Source organism: Bemisia tabaci, unplaced genomic scaffold (genome assembly GCF_918797505.1).
Source record: "Bemisia tabaci unplaced genomic scaffold, PGI_BMITA_v3".
NCBI lineage: Eukaryota > Metazoa > Arthropoda > Insecta > Hemiptera > Aleyrodidae > Bemisia > Bemisia tabaci.
The window spans coordinates 1-17230 of NW_027311762.1; the positions used below are offsets into that span (position 1 = coordinate 1).

The 17230-nt window shown below is 40.9% G+C and overlaps 1 protein-coding gene and 6 non-coding genes across 7 annotated transcripts; 4 read left to right on the forward strand and 3 right to left on the reverse strand.

Moving 5' to 3' along the window:
* Positions 1-204: 204 nt before the first annotated feature.
* On the forward strand, positions 205-8644 carry LOC140225882 (uncharacterized). Its single transcript, XM_072305873.1, has 5 exons — positions 205-322; positions 1200-1443; positions 3998-4171; positions 5808-6029; positions 8113-8644. Exons 1-5 carry the CDS (start codon positions 234-236, stop codon positions 8122-8124), a joined length of 741 nt encoding a protein of 246 aa, XP_072161974.1. The 5' UTR covers positions 205-233; the 3' UTR covers positions 8125-8644.
* On the reverse strand, positions 2505-2666 carry LOC140225890 (U1 spliceosomal RNA). Its single transcript, XR_011900755.1, has one exon. It is a non-coding gene; the product is annotated as a U1 spliceosomal RNA (small nuclear RNA).
* Positions 8645-9043: 399 nt separating the features above from the next.
* On the forward strand, positions 9044-9150 carry LOC140225886 (U6 spliceosomal RNA). The gene has a single exon (XR_011900751.1). It is a non-coding gene; the product is annotated as a U6 spliceosomal RNA (small nuclear RNA).
* A 2065-nt stretch (positions 9151-11215) lies between these two features.
* LOC140225884 (U2 spliceosomal RNA) lies at positions 11216-11409 on the forward strand. Its single transcript, XR_011900749.1, has one exon. It is a non-coding gene; the product is annotated as a U2 spliceosomal RNA (small nuclear RNA).
* Positions 11410-13085: 1676 nt separating this feature from the next.
* Positions 13086-13247, reverse strand: LOC140225891 (U1 spliceosomal RNA). The gene has a single exon (XR_011900756.1). It is a non-coding gene; the product is annotated as a U1 spliceosomal RNA (small nuclear RNA).
* A 1993-nt stretch (positions 13248-15240) lies between these two features.
* LOC140225887 (U6 spliceosomal RNA) lies at positions 15241-15347 on the forward strand. The gene has a single exon (XR_011900752.1). It is a non-coding gene; the product is annotated as a U6 spliceosomal RNA (small nuclear RNA).
* Positions 15348-16190: 843 nt separating this feature from the next.
* LOC140225883 (5S ribosomal RNA) lies at positions 16191-16309 on the reverse strand. Its single transcript, XR_011900748.1, has one exon. It is a non-coding gene; the product is annotated as a 5S ribosomal RNA (ribosomal RNA).
* Between the last annotated feature and the right edge of the window lie 921 nt (positions 16310-17230).

A 17230-nucleotide genomic window follows, 5' to 3' on the forward strand; every position in this document is an offset into this window, starting at 1 on the left:
GGTTCAGCGGCTGAAGCTACGGCTCCAGCAGCCGGAATTTTCGGCCTTGGAGCCCGGAACGGACGGAATGTCTATACAGCCCGTAATTGCGGCTCCTACGGCCGGAGTTTTTTTTTCAGTGAAGAAAGAAAAAAAAAAGAAAATTAAAATAACTTTGTTTTCTTCTTCTATTTTTTTCCAAAATTGGAAAATGTGCACAGAAAGTGCAAGATAAAGTAGCGATAGCGGAGAGAATGTATGAAATCGCAACAACCGCGCAGACTTCACGGGACGAATTCAACGAAGAGGAAGAGGAACGGATTAGAACAGCGAAATTAATCAAGTAAGATTTTTGTTGAGCTTTCTTTAGATATTCGGGATAAGAGCAGAACTGCTGCTTTCCATTTTTCTCTTCTCACCAATTAAAGGAGGTCGATGCTCGACAGATCCGCGGCTGTGACCACGAGAGAATACAACATAAAGGAACTCCGGTTCTTGATCAAAAGAATAACACATTGAGATCCCTCCCCAGGTGCGGATACTTTACATATTAGCCTTCAAAATTCCGCGTATGCAACCCCTCGACGGTCGTGCTCGAATAGTTATCGCTCGGAACGCAAGGAGCATTTTAAAAAATGCCTCCGTTCATGACAGGTAAAACCCAGGGCATCTCATCCCTTTTGGATGCAACATCCTCATTCCACAGACATAATGACGAAGCGTGAATGATCGATCATCGATATTTCCCCAATCGAAGCCGTAGTAAAGAATCGAGTAACAAGGTGTACATTGCGAACACTCTGCCTATCGATCCTAATCCATAGGTTTACATAACAGATCAATCGAATTACTGCAAAGCACGCCATGCCACTGCCACAGACTATAAAATCACTCTTAATGATGGAGTAAAATGGATAAAAAGCCATGCGAATTATCCAGAACCACGATGGTCCGCTTAATCCTTTTATTTAAATTCACCCTTTTCATTGATCAGAGGCGGATCCGCAGCAATTTGGCATCACCGAATTTCTCCTATTTAATCCCATGCTAGATATTTATATAGAGTTTATAGAATTATATAGAATTTTAACAATCGATTTTTGTCGAAACACCTGGCCTCCTCTAAGAATCGATACATTTCCACGGGTTTAAATAGAGAGAAGACAATGTTGCCAATTTTATCGATATATATTGACTTACTTTATCTACTACGGTTTCAGGGAATTACAAAAGGAGGAGGAACGGCGAGGACACAGGAAGAAACTGGCGGATGAGAAAAAGCAAATGTTCGCCGATTATCTGAAGGAAACGGAATGGAAGAGGGAAATGGAACGCGCGAGACTGAAAGAGGAGATGATGGAGAGAAGGTTGAAAGAAATTTCCAACGCACGGATCGACAATGAGACGAGGAAGGACACTTTTGAGAAGGCAAAATTATGCCGCGAAAATTGGGATGAACAATGCGTAGGTACCCTTAGCAGTATTCAGAGAATTAGCAGTATTCAGAGAATTTTTGCGATCGAATATCATTCATCAATCGAATTGATGAATGCCGAGTGATGCCGATGATAAGTGAAAGCAGGAGCCACACAGAGTTCAGATTTTTTTTTTTTTTTTTTTTTTTTTTTGGAAAATATGAAAATACGAAAAACTAAAACGCAGATTGCGAACGCAGCACACTTGCAACGATAAAACACAACAAAAGGGAGAAATGACGGAACAAAAATTCTGGTGAAAGATGAAGTTGCTGACATCGATTGCATCAATTCAAAAATCTAATTCAAGTCCCGAGGTGAATTCGAAATTTCAAATTGACGAATGGCAACGGTCTTCAGTGAGACCAACGAAGAAGTCGAATGTCATTTTAAAAAAAATGCACAATCGTCGAATATCACTCAACGATGGATGATATTCGATCAAGAATATTCGCTTAACGCGACCTGGCAATTAAGGCGCGGTGTGAGCGCAGCAAAACGCGAAAGTGACCCCCGTCACTCCCCCGCCCTCAAGTGGTCCCGCTGAAAAATGTTTACATCCTACCTACGAGTGTAACGTCATTAAAAATTCATGAATCCAAATATTAGGAGAGGATATATCCGCTAACTATACCTACACTGCCGTGCTAAGGAAAAACGCCTCATGAAAATTTGAGAGTTGCCAAATTTTCTTCGATAAAATGTTTATTTTTGAGGCAATATGAATACTTCTCCTTGACATTTTCACGAACTTTAAGTGAAATTGTGAACAAAATTGCCTGAAAAATTCGAAGAAAAATATTCCAAAGTTTACCAGGAGATTCGTGTTTTTTCAATGATAATCTGGCAACGCCTGAAGGATCATACGACGTTATTCCTTAACACAGTAGTATGGGAGCACCATCTGGTTAGAATGAAATTTGCCTTCGAGAGATCGAATTCTTCGACTAAAATACCATAACTGTTACTCATACGTCAAAATTTGGTAGATTTGTATGAGTGAATCTTTAAGTGTGAGAATTCATGACATGGGAAGTAGGTACAGATTATCCGGGACAGCGCGAACGCAGTCCCGACTCCCAAAAATTACGCGCCCGAGGTATCTACATTTGAGATACTCGCAGGGGTCAGCCCAACCGGAGTGCAATGGAAGGGCCTCGCCCTGGGGGAACCGCCTTCTTGATCACGGTAGCCCCCACGCCAGGTAAGTATGAGTGTAAAGTGCGATGCTTGGGGTACCCACCGAAATTGAACCTCCCTCAGTCACCGAGTGTGCAAAATATTCATTTCGTGCGCATTGAGATTGAGTGTGAAAATGAATTAAATTAGCTGTTGCAACCGATTGATCATTATTTGAAATTGACCTTCACTTAATTCATCAGTCACGTAATATTATTTAAAAGCAAGGAAGAAAATTAAACCGTTCAAAGAGCGACCTCCGTGAAATGAAAGGTTTTGCACACTACTTAATGGATGTACAGCAAAGAGTCGCCAGAGAGCGCTGTGTCCTTCCCCATGGTTCGGTTAGGTCACGCGAAAGACGGACAGATCGCACTCTGAGATGGTCACCAAGGTGCGGGAGATTCGAAGGCGGAGAGTTAAAATCACCAGTCAGGTTTTGTTGAATCTGTCTCTACACTTATACATAACTCAAGGTCGCCGGATTTTTTTTTTTTTTTTTTTTTTTTTTTTTTTTTTTAAATTGCTAAGAAGAGTTTAGTGCTAAATTTAGAAATAGTCAAATAATGGCAAAAAAACAGTAAGAGAGCGGAAAGAGCTCATACCTACAAACATCCTATGAACCATAAGATACTTTAAAATCCTATCCTCACATCTGTTATCATCAACGGGGTACTTAAAAGTAAAGTAATAAGGAAGCATCTACCCACCATCGTCCGTCCATACCGTTGCTTGTGGCAGGAACGCTAGCAAAACTCAAAATTTCAGATGAACTACAACTATTTTCTGAGCTCCGAGCCTCGGCGTTTTTTCTACTCCCGCGTTAAAGTCTCCAAATTCCTGCTTCTTGTCTTATGGTTAAAAAACAGTAAGAGAGCGGAAAGAGCTCATACCTACAAAAATCCTATGAACCACAAGATACTTTAAAATACTATCCTCACATCTGTTATCATCAACGGGGTGATTAAAAGTGAAGTAAAAAAGAAGCATCTACCGACCATCGTCCGTCCATACCGTTGCTTGTGGCAGGAACGTTAGCAAAACTCAAAATTTCAGATGAACTGTACAACTATTTTCTGAGCTCCGGGCCTCGGCGTTTTTTCTACTCCCGCGTTAAAGTCTCCAAATTCCTGCTTTTTGTCTTTCATGTACTACTGAATTCAACTAGTAGCTCCCGAGGTTCCGCTTTTGCCTACCTTGTCAATTGAAGGCAAATTTCACAGCCCACCACGAAACGACATGCATCAGAGCGCCTGCTCTCTCGTGTTATCCCGCTTCGGATGCATTCCCGAAACGCAGGTTTTCTGGAGTTTAAGAAGTCATTATTTTTCCTCGCAATAAATCATGAAAGAGGGTTTTTACAGGTGGAGAATATGAATCTGCGAATGATGGAGAAGAAGCTGGACAAGAGAGCAGTGGACCGATCCGTGCACATGTGGAAGATGAGCGATGAGGAATACTTCAAGTACGCTCGCGAGGTGGTTGAGGACAGTCAGAAGTGGAATCGTCCCCTCCTACCGATCTTAAAATCGATAGAGGTAAAATCATTCCTGGACAGGGTGTCTAGTTTTTTTTTTTTTTTTTTAATTTTGGGAAATAATGATAAAATCCTAATTTTTCCTGATTATTGACTGCTAAATCCTGATTACATAATTTTTTCAAATTCTGATCAAAACATGATTTTTTTGCGGAGAAAAATTAAAATTTCTTCATGAGCGTTTTTTTCATTTTGGGAAATACTGATGATGAAATCCTAATTTTTCTTGATTATTGACTGCTAAATCCTGATTTCATAATTTTTCCAAATCCAAAACTAGGGTAACCGCGAATCTCATATCGACCACGGATCCCAAATGAAATCCGGGATTACCCTTCATTATCTTCCAGATTCTCTGGCGAAACGTCGATTTTTTTAAGACAGATCGCTGACTTCGTGAATCCAACGAGAAAAATAAAATCCTTAATGGTTTTATCCGCCCCCCTCCCCGAACATTCTTCCGATCATCGACTAACCGTTATATATTTAAACGAGGAACAACCAAGAATCTCATATCGACCACGGATAGCCATTGGTTTTGTGCTTCCTGAAAGTAAAACTGGATATGAATCACCGATCAGGTCAATTTCCCTCGTGAACTTCCTCCGTTTTACCTGTACGATTTCCTCGCTGCATGGGAATTTCTTGACGCACTAATAAACGTTAAAAAAAAAAAGGATGGCTATGAACAAGTTTCGACTTACCACAGAGGTATTGGTAGTCTTTTCCACAATCTACCGCATTGGCGCACCAGAGGCGAAAGTAGCGGCTTAGCCGCGAGAGAAACGGGTGCGCATGGTGCACAACTGTTAACAAAGAGAAAGGGTGTACAAGATGAGTCGAAGAAAATAGCACCCTAAACGAGTTTAACATTTTTTACGCCTTAAAATTCATCAATATATGAAAGTAGTTCACCAATATCTCTCTACGGGATGATTACTGAAATTTATAGACAAAGCTGTAGACAAATAAGACAAAGGGAAAGTGGAGCTATCCTGCTGGTTGAATTGAAAGAGGTGGTTGTTTTAGTCAGAAGGAAAAATTATGGATTAACTTTAGGGTCTCACGCGTGTTGCTCTCAGTTAACCTCTAAAGTAAGAGATTCTTACTTACACCTCCTTTGTCCATTGCAATCCTCCGCTTCCATCAATAGGATCGCTCCATTTCCACCCTTACCGTCTCCTTTGTCTATACATTCAGATAATCAGCTTGATTTCTACGTTACACGTTACCATGCTTTATGTAGGTACATACAAGAAAACTAAGGTATATTCTATTTTGAATTTTCCTCCACGAGAAATTCAAAAGAAAGCATTAAGGTGATTTGTCTCGGATTCTGATTTCCGACACGGTCAAAGCTGGTATGGGTGTATCGCACCGATTAAATGAATTTTTAGCGAAAAAGGGACAGTAGCCCCTGTGCATGACTTTTAAGAATCATTCTCTACCAAAAAAAATAGCAGAACTCAGAAAAATAAAGGCAGGATTCTGTTTGGAAAAACTTGATGCAGTATTTGACTTCTACATCGAATGTGAAGTTTTTTTTCCAAGAAATCCTTCTCTCATTTCAATGAATTCCAAGCATCTGGGCAGGAATGCTGATCATTTATTAGTTCGTCCTTCTTTCCTGTTTTCAGGATTACAAACGTAAACTTCAACTGACACCTCTGAAGCCTCAACACCGCCTATGGAAGTCAAATGTTCCAATAGAGAGTGTTACCCTCCATAAAGTTGGAGCGCCAACGTCTGACCGTATTCAAAGTACATCCAGCGGAACTCAGGTATTCAGTGCAAGTGAGCAAGATGGAACAGCTCTTTCGCGGTGTCAAGTGTCAAGCTGTGAAAAAGCTCCTTCAAAAGTAAGTTTGATATATACACGATAATGCACGGATGGGGCTTGGGCGCAAAAACATGAACCGGCGATATATAAAGCTGCAGATTGCTGCGGAAATGCAAGAAAAGAAAAAAATAAAAATTTAGATTTTAAAATTATCGGTGCGGAGGAGAATGCTTCCGTTTTGAGTCCTGCCAGGGTCTCTACTAAAAACAGGCTGGCTAAAATTCAGTACTTTCACAGTAATTTTTCAGTGCATTTGTGAAAAATTCAGTGCCTCCGCAATGTAAAATTCAGTACTTTTCAGACCTCTATTTGACGAAATTAGAAAAAATTCGAAATTCACGCTTATAGAATTGCAACAAAAATGACGTAGCCACAAAATTTCATTGGTGGCTCGAAGATTAATTAACCGCTCAATCGCAATCTTGCAGGCAAACACAACTTTAGGGATCAACGCGCAGAGAATTGCATACATTCCAGGCTTTATTATGAGTCACGCGTGCGGTATGAGGGAAAGAACGTCGGACCTTCTTGCGGAATTTCCGCACTTTTTCAGTACTTCCACCAGCCCACCCTTGAAAAATCAGTACTGTTCCCGGAGTAGTATAGACACCCCGGCTGTGTATTTAGTGCTCGTCCAGTCGTGGACAAGATTCCATCCTAACGACAGAAATATTCTGTAACGGAAAGGAGAAATTTCGATGGTTTTTGGAAACAGAGTATCCAGTACCGACTATTTTTTGAATTTTTCCCCCGGTATACTTCTATTTATTTATTAAAATATATTCACACAGGGCCGGATTTAGGGGTTGGCCACATGGGCCGCGGCCCATGGCTGCAAATGTAGGGGGCGGCAAATTTTACAATTTTTTTGAAATATAGCTATAAAGTTAAATCGGATTCAGAAAAAAAATTACAAACGAGAAAATGTGACAAAATCTCTCATTTCCTGAGTGTGTCTCTAATTTTGTCGTCTTTCTGTGATACAATAGGCAGCACCTTTAATTAGTCGAGTTAAGACTAAGAGAGAAACCGAACACGGAATTTGGCCTGGAACGGCGCGGCGCAGAGAGCAATGATGACGAGACCTTGAGATGAAAAGGAGAAACCCTCGGCGCGGTACGGCCGCGGCGGTCGGCATGTAACACATATTAGCGCCTGCAAGACTGCATGAATACTTCACGCATTGCGTCAAAGACAGTGCGGTCACTGCGGTCAGCAGCGGGCGGCGTGAAACGCATAGCGCCTACAAGACTGCATGAATACTTCACGCACTGCGTCGAACACAGTGCGTGCAGCAGCGATCGGCGTGAAACGCACAGCGCATACAAGACTATAGGAATACTTCACGCATTGCGCCAAACACTGTGCGGTCAGCGCATCGCGGCGGCGAAAGTTAAATAAATAGACCACATTTATGTTTGTTCTATCCTAATTTTTTCGTTTATTTCATAAAAATGGAGGGCCTTGTCCACACAGAGATAGGTTTACGGAACTTAACTTTCGCGCCAACTTCCGTGAACTTTTGCTAGTAGTGTTGACAGGGATTTCGCAAAAAACGTGTCCAACACGGTAAACGCGTCTTAGGCACCCCTCCCTCTCCGGCACTTTCACTTGATGGTTTTTATTGATTTTTCAAACCGAATGAGAAGAGGGCGGCAAAATACAGGCGGCCCATGGGCGGCAAGTGAGTAAATCCGGCCCTGTATTCACACGCATTTTTTTTAAGGAAATCAAGCCGAGGAGATACAATTTTCGATTAATTAAAAGTCATCGATACTTATTCGCCGACGCACTTTGATCACCTAATTGAAACGACCACTGTCACTTCACTGACCCTTTCGTCGCTTGGCTGACATAAGGGCGTAACTACACATTGAGATGAGCCCGGAAAAGCATCGAGTTGTATGAACGACAGGGTTCATAGCAGAGTGTAGTTACGCCCTTACGTCAGGAGTCAGGAGGGCGACGCTTTGACTCTCATGTGTACGCAAGAGATTTTTTGGGAGAGGCGATTGAGAGTGATACAATTTTACCTTACACAGACTTCAATGTCTCATTATGTGCGGCAAAAGAAGTACTGACAGCTCACTCTTTATTTACAGGTGGAGCCGTGAAGAAACTTTATACTTCAGCGATGACTGAGAACTGTGCTTGAGTAGCTGGTGGAAGCGCAATTTCCTAACATGCGTCGAGGAGAAAATAAGGATTCAAGAGTCTACTGCGAATTATCACCAAAATCATTGATTGAAAAACAAACGAATTTAAAGAAAGTCAAGTGATCTGAATAAAATAATTTTAAAACTCACAGCCGTAGAGAATTATTCTTCCCTCTCTCGTTTCCTCTTCTCGAATTAAAACTAGGCTTTATTGTCAATTTTTGAATATTTCGTTGAAAGGGCCACGGCAAATAACTTCAAGAAGTTTCACAAGAACATGGGCCACGGCAAATAACTTCAAGAAATTTCACAAGAACATTACACGGAAAAAAGTACTAGGAATTCCTCTAAAATGGTGGTGCAACCCCACTTCGTTGGATGATACGGATATGTTTTCGATTAATTGGGGTACTACCCCAAAAAATGTGCCTATCATCCGACAGCCCCTACCCGATACCCGTGCATCAGATTTCGAATTCTTATATTTCATTATTTTTTAAGCACTTCGCCCCTTCGGCCCTGACTCCCTGATCGCTGCCTACCCCTTCTGACTGGTGCGCGGTGCCGCTGATTTGTACTCTCCAACAGAGAGCGCTGCTAGTCCTCGTCGACAAGCCGGCCCGTGCACCCCCGTGTTGAATCTTAGCGCGGTCGAGCAATTTTCATGATCGTTTAATGCCAATTTAAAGTTTGAACAATAGCTGATTGGTCAATTTTTCTTTCTGATCTTAAATTTGCTCAATAATTCACACCAATGAAATCCGTACAACATGCGATAAAAAGGGATCAATACGACGGCAAACTCTCCGACAACAGGAGTACTAATTTTCTTCTTTAGCAAGTCAGTATATAATTCGGAACCTTTTCGGCACCCTTCGTACTCGCTTCGGCGGTACATATACTAAAATTGGAACGATACAGAGAAGATTAGCATGGCCCCTGCGCAAGGATGACACGCAAAATCGTGAAGCGTTCCACATTTTTTGGCAACTTTTTCTTCATGGAAGCATCTTCCTTTACTCCCCAAGTTTTGACCCGATCTACGTGTTACCAAGTACCCACATTGTCATATATATGGACATAATACCTCAGTTTTGGATTCCTCGGTGCGGTGTCTATTTTCCTTCAAAATTTCATAAGTGGCGAGGATTGAGGAAAGGACGGAGTACGTTGGAAAAAGAAGGGGAAAAAAGAAAGGCCCGACCCGATTGAAACGTCAAGTGAAAGGACCATGAACCATTGAAATCAACGTATTATTTTATTTTGGTTTTATTATTTAATTTACTTCTATTTGCTATTTAATTCTTTTGTTTTTTCATACTAACCCGGCATATATACTAAGTCATACTATGTCGAGTTTTGAAAGTCCGAGGAGAGCGCTTTAACCGATCGATAATGAGGCGGGACTTCAGATAAGTTGTTGGAATAGTATTAAAAAAGTTAGGAAGCAACGCCGCCCTACAAGATAATGGTTTATCTCCTAAAAAAATCAATACCGCTAAAATGCAAATTAAAGTGTTGGCAAAAAAAAGAGCGAACGAACTCGAGCGTTCCATGGATCTCTTGGCGTAACACCAGCTTAGTGTTCAAAATTCATCTGCCCGACTCATATAAGTTCATTCGAAGACTCTGATTCCAATTTTTTAATTTTTTACCCTTAGACCTCCTACAGCATTTTGTGGACTCAGCAATATTCTCCCATCCTATTTGCATAGATAGTCAATTTCAGGTTCTCCTGCAAATTTACGTATAGGCAACAAAAGTTCCCACGGGAGATATAAGGATTGCATTTTGCAAAAAGGAACCACTGGCATTGCAATAATGCTAAGATTGTGCAACTTCATCCTTTGTAATAAAATTGTGGAAATTGTGAAAAACTATGAAATTTAGATGGTAATTTTTGTCTTAAATTTACAGTTTTTAGCGAGTAAAATAGAAACTATTAAGGGATAATGGGGTTTTTCCTCCAAGACAAAAGAAGTTGCACAATCTTAGCAACATTGCAATGCTAGTGGTTCCTTTTTGCAAAATGCAATCCAAAGTTATTCGAAAAACACACTTATGCGTATCCCAGAGGTTGGCGTATTGAAATATCACGGGACACCGACGGATGAGGCGCCCTCGACTTCTTTCTCAAATGGCAGTTTCCTGTTCTGATGGCTCATTTGAAAGACACTGGAAAACGGAATTTTATGCGGAAGCAGCGGGTCGCCATATTTGTCTATTTCAGACTGATAACTCAGTGCAAGTGGGGCTTTTGAGTTGAAAAAAAAAAAAAAAAAACGAATCTACATAGTTCTAATTTATAAAAAAAGCTTGCTCTCCTGTCAATATATGACACATAGAGAACTTTGGGTGTGCGGAGTAATATAAAATTGGTGGTTTCGTTCTTGTCGAATATAGTATGGCAAGTCGCAACTATGTGGAAATTATTTTCGGCAGAAAATCACGATTTCAATACAGGAACTTAAAAAATGTACTCGTCAATGTGGGTCCAGTCTTGGCTACATGTGTTCCTCGAACGATAAACATTTAACTTAACCTCACTTTTACAGCAAACCGTAAATAAACAACAAGTTGATGAAGTTGACAAGTTGATAAAAGGCTATTCTTGAGAGGGCAGTCGACTGTTTTACTTTCTTTCGTATCAGGAGGGTAAATCCAACTTTGGGATGAGATTGTCAACTCTCACTCCGACAAAAAGGAAATTTGGTCGGTCGGGTAATGCCTGTAAATTTGAATTTGTTGAAATCTGGCATCAGCGTGACAATCATTCTTAGGGCGAATGTAATGCGGTCGTTGCTCACCAGGTAGAGTTGCCTCGCTGTAGAAATGCCTTGTCGTTCTGAATCGAAAAAATAAATTTATTTATGTAAAATGGATGCTCGAGGATTTCAGAAAATTTAGAGGAGATTTTGAAGTATATTAAAAAATAAATGAAGGACCCCTCATTGGCCTATGAGGTTGGTGGGAAAGGGTGAAAGGTGGCAACTCGGGGAAAGAGGCGAAATGCATTCGGGTGCCCTGTCACGTGAGCCCTAACTTCGGTATCGCTTCTCGGCCTTAATGGCTAAGATCAAAGTGTAGTATCTGTTCTTATCAGCTTAATATCTGATACGACCCGCACTGCGGGTCCAGTATATTAAACTTATTTTTGGAAACAGGCGGAGTGTTAGGGGCTTGCTCCACCTCTGCCACGGATCGGCCCGGTATTGCAGTACCGCCGGGATCGGTCCAATAATCTTTATCATCTCCCTCTACTCAAGAATTATTAGCCATTTACAGAAATCACGTTGCTTGTGGCCTTACTTTAGACCGTCCTCGTCTGTCCGATTAAAGAGCAGGCTTGCACGTTCATCACCTATCATTGAGGTCTGTGGAATGGGGCAGTCTCATTGCGATATCCGGTACCCGTCGGATCGCAGGAGATTTCTCAGTTGGACCACGTATAGCAGAGAGTAACTAAGCCACATCAGCTATTCCCAAATTTAATTGAGAAATTTAATTTATCACATGAAGACGGTTGTGCGGATTTGAGTGCAAATTTCAGTGAATTTGCTGCTGCACAATACGAGGAAAATTTCTTAAAATTTTCCAAGGAATCCACACAAACGTTCTCTTGTAAAAAAATTGAAGGGCCGGATAGACGAGGAAGCCAAGGGGTGCTGGACTACAGGGTGGCATGAAACGTAAGAAAGAAATGAAAGATTGGAAGTTTCAGTGAAATATTTCATGAAATTTCACGAGGCTATGAAATATTTCATATTTTTCAGAGGCTAGAGTATGCAACCCGCACTCAAACACACGAAAAAGTAGAAGAAAGTCAAAATTTTACATTTTGCTAACCATGGGAAGGAACCGGTATTTTTCAATATCTTTCATAAATTTCCGAAATTTGAATGAAATATTTCACGTGAAATTTCAAGATTTTATTTTTCATGAAATTTTGCCACCCTGCAGAGCCGCCCGGGCCCCTGTGCCAGCTTCTTTTTTTTCAGAACAGGGGCCTGTAATTTTTTTTCTTTTTTCTTTTAAGGACAGGGGCCCGTCGATACTTTTCATCGTTTCAACTTTCATCATTTTCTAGTTTCCCCTTTCATTTAATGCCAATAAGTATTTGCATCCAAATTTCTATGCCGTTTAACCTGTTCCGTTTTCAACTTTTAGGTGATTTTTAATGTATATACTGGCAAAAATAGTTTAAGGCCATTGTTTCTCTACAATTTAGGACCCTTTTTCAGATTTATTAATAAATTTCCAGCAAAATAAATGAGAAATTTCCTTAATTTTTCATCACTAAAATCGATTAAATGGCTGTCTGAAAGTTCCCAGATTTACGAATTTTCCGGAGGGGGAGGGGCGGACCCCTCGCGCGTACCAGCCGCCCGGGCCCTTAAGTTTCTTTCCAGCCCTGGTTTCGATTTTTCGACCCCCGACCCCCGGACTAGGACCTTCCGCAATTTAGAAAGCGGATATTTAGGTTGAGAAGGGGAGGTGCATGAAAGTGGAAACTTTAAAACGACACAGGTATCTCGTGAACGGAGAGGGGTTATTATCGTGGCATGAATACATTTAAAGGATACTGTGCGTTCTAAGCTGATAATAATGAAATTGTTCCGTCTCAAAATTTTAGTCCATTGCCGCACCTCAAATTTTCAATTGTTACACCTTAGACTAAGGAGTTAAGGAATCGTACGAAAAATAATCGCGGAGTTCAGGACCACGGGTAATTCTGGGTCCTGGGACTCGTAACAACATGCCAGGCTGCGGCATACTGCAACGTACCGGATCGTCTATTATAGCAGCCGTTCTTTCATGTTGAATGTGAGCAATCTTCGCAATGCGGCGTGGTCTATTCACTGGATCACGCAGGGCATTGGAAGATTATATGCCTTCTGAGGGGTGATGTATTAGATTATCCGGGACAGCGCGAACGCAGTCCCGACTCCCAAAAATTACGCGCCCGAGGTATCTACATTTGAGATACTCGCAGGGGTCAGCCCAACCGGAGTGCAATGGAAGGGCCTCGCCCTGGGGGAACCGCCTTCTTGATCACGGTAGCCCCCACGCCAGGTAAGTATGAATGTCGAGTGCGATGCTTGGGGTACCCACCAAAATTGAACCTCCCTCAGTCACCGAGTGTGCAAAATATTCATTTCATGCGCATTGAGATTGAGTGTGAAAGAGAATTAGATTAGCCGTTGCAATCGATTGATCATTCCTTCAAATTAGACTTCCTTTAGCTCACCAGTCACAAAATATTATTTTCTGATTAAAAAGAGAATGAAACTGATCAGAAACAAATCACTCCAGTGGAGTGAGTCATCGTGCACACGCTGTACTTTATCTCCTGGAAGTGCAGATGTGAGTCGTCAGAGAGCGCCTCCTCCTTGGCTACGGTTAGGTTAGGTTAGACAAAACTCGGACAGATCGCGTTCAGAACAGATCAACTATCAACTCAAGGAGCGCCGAATTTAAACTCGCGTGAGAGAGTTCACAAATAGACATTCAGCAATGCGCTGGTGTTCTTCGGTATTGTACTTTATCTTCAAAGCACTTTATTATTTCAAAGCACCAAAAATGTATTTTTAAAGAATATGGCAAACTGCCATATTGCTTATCTACCAGTTTCCAACATTTTCATTGAGAAAAAAAAGCAATGTCCAAAACAACAATCAAAACTAACACAACCAATGCAACAAGCACCTCGGACACAACAAATTCAAGTTATGTTTGATCAAACATAACTTACACATGAACAACCAACACACAAAACACAACAATCATATCAAACGCGTCACACACAAGAAACATCCAAGAAGCGAAACACACCAAAATACACGAACGCACAACTGGACTACATTTTGCAATTTGGAACTATAAATTCTAGCCCGGTTTAAAAACAACGTATGTGCCATTAGTTTCCCTATGCACATGTAAGTTTTTTTCCAGAAAAACCAGAATTTACAGTTCCAAATTGCAAAATGCAGTCCAACCAATAAGTACATCTGTTACATTTGAACACGATTGGAACTCTGAAGGTGTTTCGTGTGTTTGTAATGATTGATTTTTCCTCTATGTTTGATCTGTTCCAAATTGTGCTCAAATCTGATCGACGATAATATTTTTGAAGCTCATAAAATACACCCACTGAAATAAATGATAGAATATAGATAGAGAATCACTGCTGACGGAAGAAAGCAAGAGAACTTGTGACTTTTCTTCCCCAAGTCCCCACTTCATCTCATCTCTCGTAAATAAGGGACAGAAAGAACTGAGAAAACTTAAATGCCAAACATACATTTTCCAAAATTCGACGATTGTTACGTGCATGCAAAATTTCTTGGAATAACATAATTTCGAATTTCATGGAATTATGAGTGATTCAATGCAATTTTAATAAGTTCTTGATATGGTCTCAGGAGGCCATGCATGAAACGTCTTGGTTACGAAATCTTTTCAAAGCCCTAAATTTCAATTTTTTAATGGTTAAATTCAACAAATTTCGCGCGAATACCATGAGACCTCAAATTCTTATTTTTCATGATTTTTCCAATCTCATTTCGGTTAGGTACTAGCTTTTTTTTTTTAACGTTTTCGTACATTCATTCCGTCCGTGGAAAATTTATGCATGGATAGGAGAATGAAAACGCTCTCGGAAAATAAATTTCATGAAATACCTTACAATCGCGATGAGTGATTTCACTTTGAATATATGTGAACACCTCAGCCCTCAGCCTCCCCCTGACTGGTGCGCGGTGCCGCTGATTTGTACTCTCCAACAGAGAGCGCTGCTGGTCCTCGTCGACAAGCCGGCCCGTGCACCCCCGTGTTGAATCTTAGCGCGGTCGAGCAATTTTCATGATCGTTTAATGTCAATTTAAAGTTTAAACAATAGCTAATTGGTCAATTTTTCTTTCTGATCTTAAATTTGCTCAATAATTCACATCAATCAAATCCGTACAACATGCGAAAAAAAGGGATCACTACGACGGCAAACTCTCCGACAACAGGAGTAGTAACTTTCTTCTTTAGCGAGTCAGTATATAATTCGGAACCTTTTCGGCACCCCTCGTACTCGCTTCGGCGGTACATATACTAAAATTGGAACGATACAGAGAAGATTAGCATGGCCCCTGCGCAAGGATGACACGCAAAATCGTGAAGCGTTCCACATTTTTTGGCAACTTTTTCTTCATGGAAGCATCTTTCTTTGCTTCCCAAGTTTTTACTGGATCTATGTAATCATACTTTCATACATAAAGGTACACTATTAATAGACGAGGAGGGTCTCGCCCAAAAAATTTTAACCGGAAAGATCTATAAATGCCACCATTATATTTCGATGTCATTTTTGTTAATGTTAGCGGATCTGTCGGTCTGGCAGGTCATATCGGTGACTTTCAATGGGTGACTTCAAATTTCAAAAAAATTTGCCAAAATTTAACTGGAGAGATCTATTTATGAAATCTTACCAACGAGTAGAATGTGATGCCCAGAACGCAAATGAATCGGTCGGCAGTCGAAATTGGCGACCGAATATAGTCGCCAGACCAATTTAAAATTTTAAAAATTGCCCAAATTTTAACCGGAAAGATCTACCGATGAAACCAGTCGCATTTTATTGGAAAAATAGTCACGTGACGATATTTCTCGGTCTGGCAGTCGATATCGCTGACGAAGGTCCTGCCAGACCATCCTAAAGTAGAGAAATTGCATTTTAGTTAATATCGGGGTACTAATGGATGTGTGAGTTTTGAAAGGGCTGCATGAGTACCTACGGTTTCGGCCATTCGTCAGAAATTTATCCCTAAAGTAAAATGACTTGGTCTGGCAGTCAAAATCGACGATAGAATGGTCGCCAGGCCAATTTAAAATTTGAAAATTTTTCGAAATTTCAACCGATGTCTCTCCGACAAAACAACCAAAAAACCTTTGCTCCGTGGTCGAAAAATCGAAATCCCATCAAACCATATCCATTTCCAGTGGGGGCCTGGAAAAAAACAAGTGAGGAGAAAAAAGGAAGCCAACAGCACGCAGTGTTCCCAAGCGGTCTCCCATCTAAGTACTAACTACGCCCGACGTTGCTTAACTTCGGTGATCGGACGAGAACCGGTGCTTTCAACGTGGTATGGCCGTTGGCGATTGAGCAAGAAACATTCTGAGTATATAAGATTCCTCTCCATCGACAGGTTACTCGATAAACTATATTCAAAATTTTATTTTTGGAAAAATGAAGTAAAAAGTTTCATTCAAGTCGCAAAGATACCAAATGAGTTCATCCACCGAGGCGAAAAATGGTGGCGAAAATGCGAATGGCGATGGTGGATGCGGATTTTCCCGTTATTTTTCCGCCACCATTTTGACGATATTCAGTGTTTCAAAAATCTAATGAAAGATTAATTTTTTTCGAGCCAAAAACCACCAGGGTATTGACTTTTGTGCAAAGCCATCGGTAAACAGCCGTGATATGGATTTTCCGACATTTTTTCGCCGCCATTTTAAAATTTTTAAAAATTTCAAACATCCAATGAAAGATTCGTTCTTCTCGTGCCGAAATACCCCCGGATACCAAGTCTCATACAAATCCGACGATAATCAGCCTAAATATCCACTCCCCGCTCTAAGCCGCCATTTTGAAAAGAACTGACATTTCTGGAAAACTAATGCCAGAATCGTTTATCTCGTCTCGAAAAAACCTAGGATTCTGAGTTTCAGACCAATCCGACGATAAAAAACGGAGATGCCAAATTTCCGTCATTTTGAACTTTGACCGGCCGCCATTTTGCCAAAAATCAACATTTTGACCTGCGGTTTGCGCCGAAAATGTTCTTTTTTTATTGTCTTTCGAATGAGGTATCACAAAAGGGGGGTTGCTATTTGAAAAAAAAAGTTAGCCCCCGCCCCCCCCCCCAAATTTAGGGGGAACCAAAAAGTTGCTACCTTAAACCGAGGAACATTCCTAAAGTTCCAAACTTCAATCTCATTTAGGAAAAAAGTTACAGGGGTGGTAGGTGACTTTAGGATAACCGTGTATATATTTTAAACTGCTTGTGCCTGTATG

Coding starts and splice junctions, on each gene's coding strand:
- LOC140225882 (XM_072305873.1), top strand. CDS start 234: ATGTATGAAATCGCAACAACCGCGCAGACTTCACGGGACGAATTCAAC. Junction 1,444..3,997: donor AAAATTGGGATGAACAATGC/GTAGGTACCCTT, acceptor GGGTTTTTACAG/GTGGAGAATATGAATCTGCG. Junction 4,172..5,807: donor CGATCTTAAAATCGATAGAG/GTAAAATCATTC, acceptor TCCTGTTTTCAG/GATTACAAACGTAAACTTCA.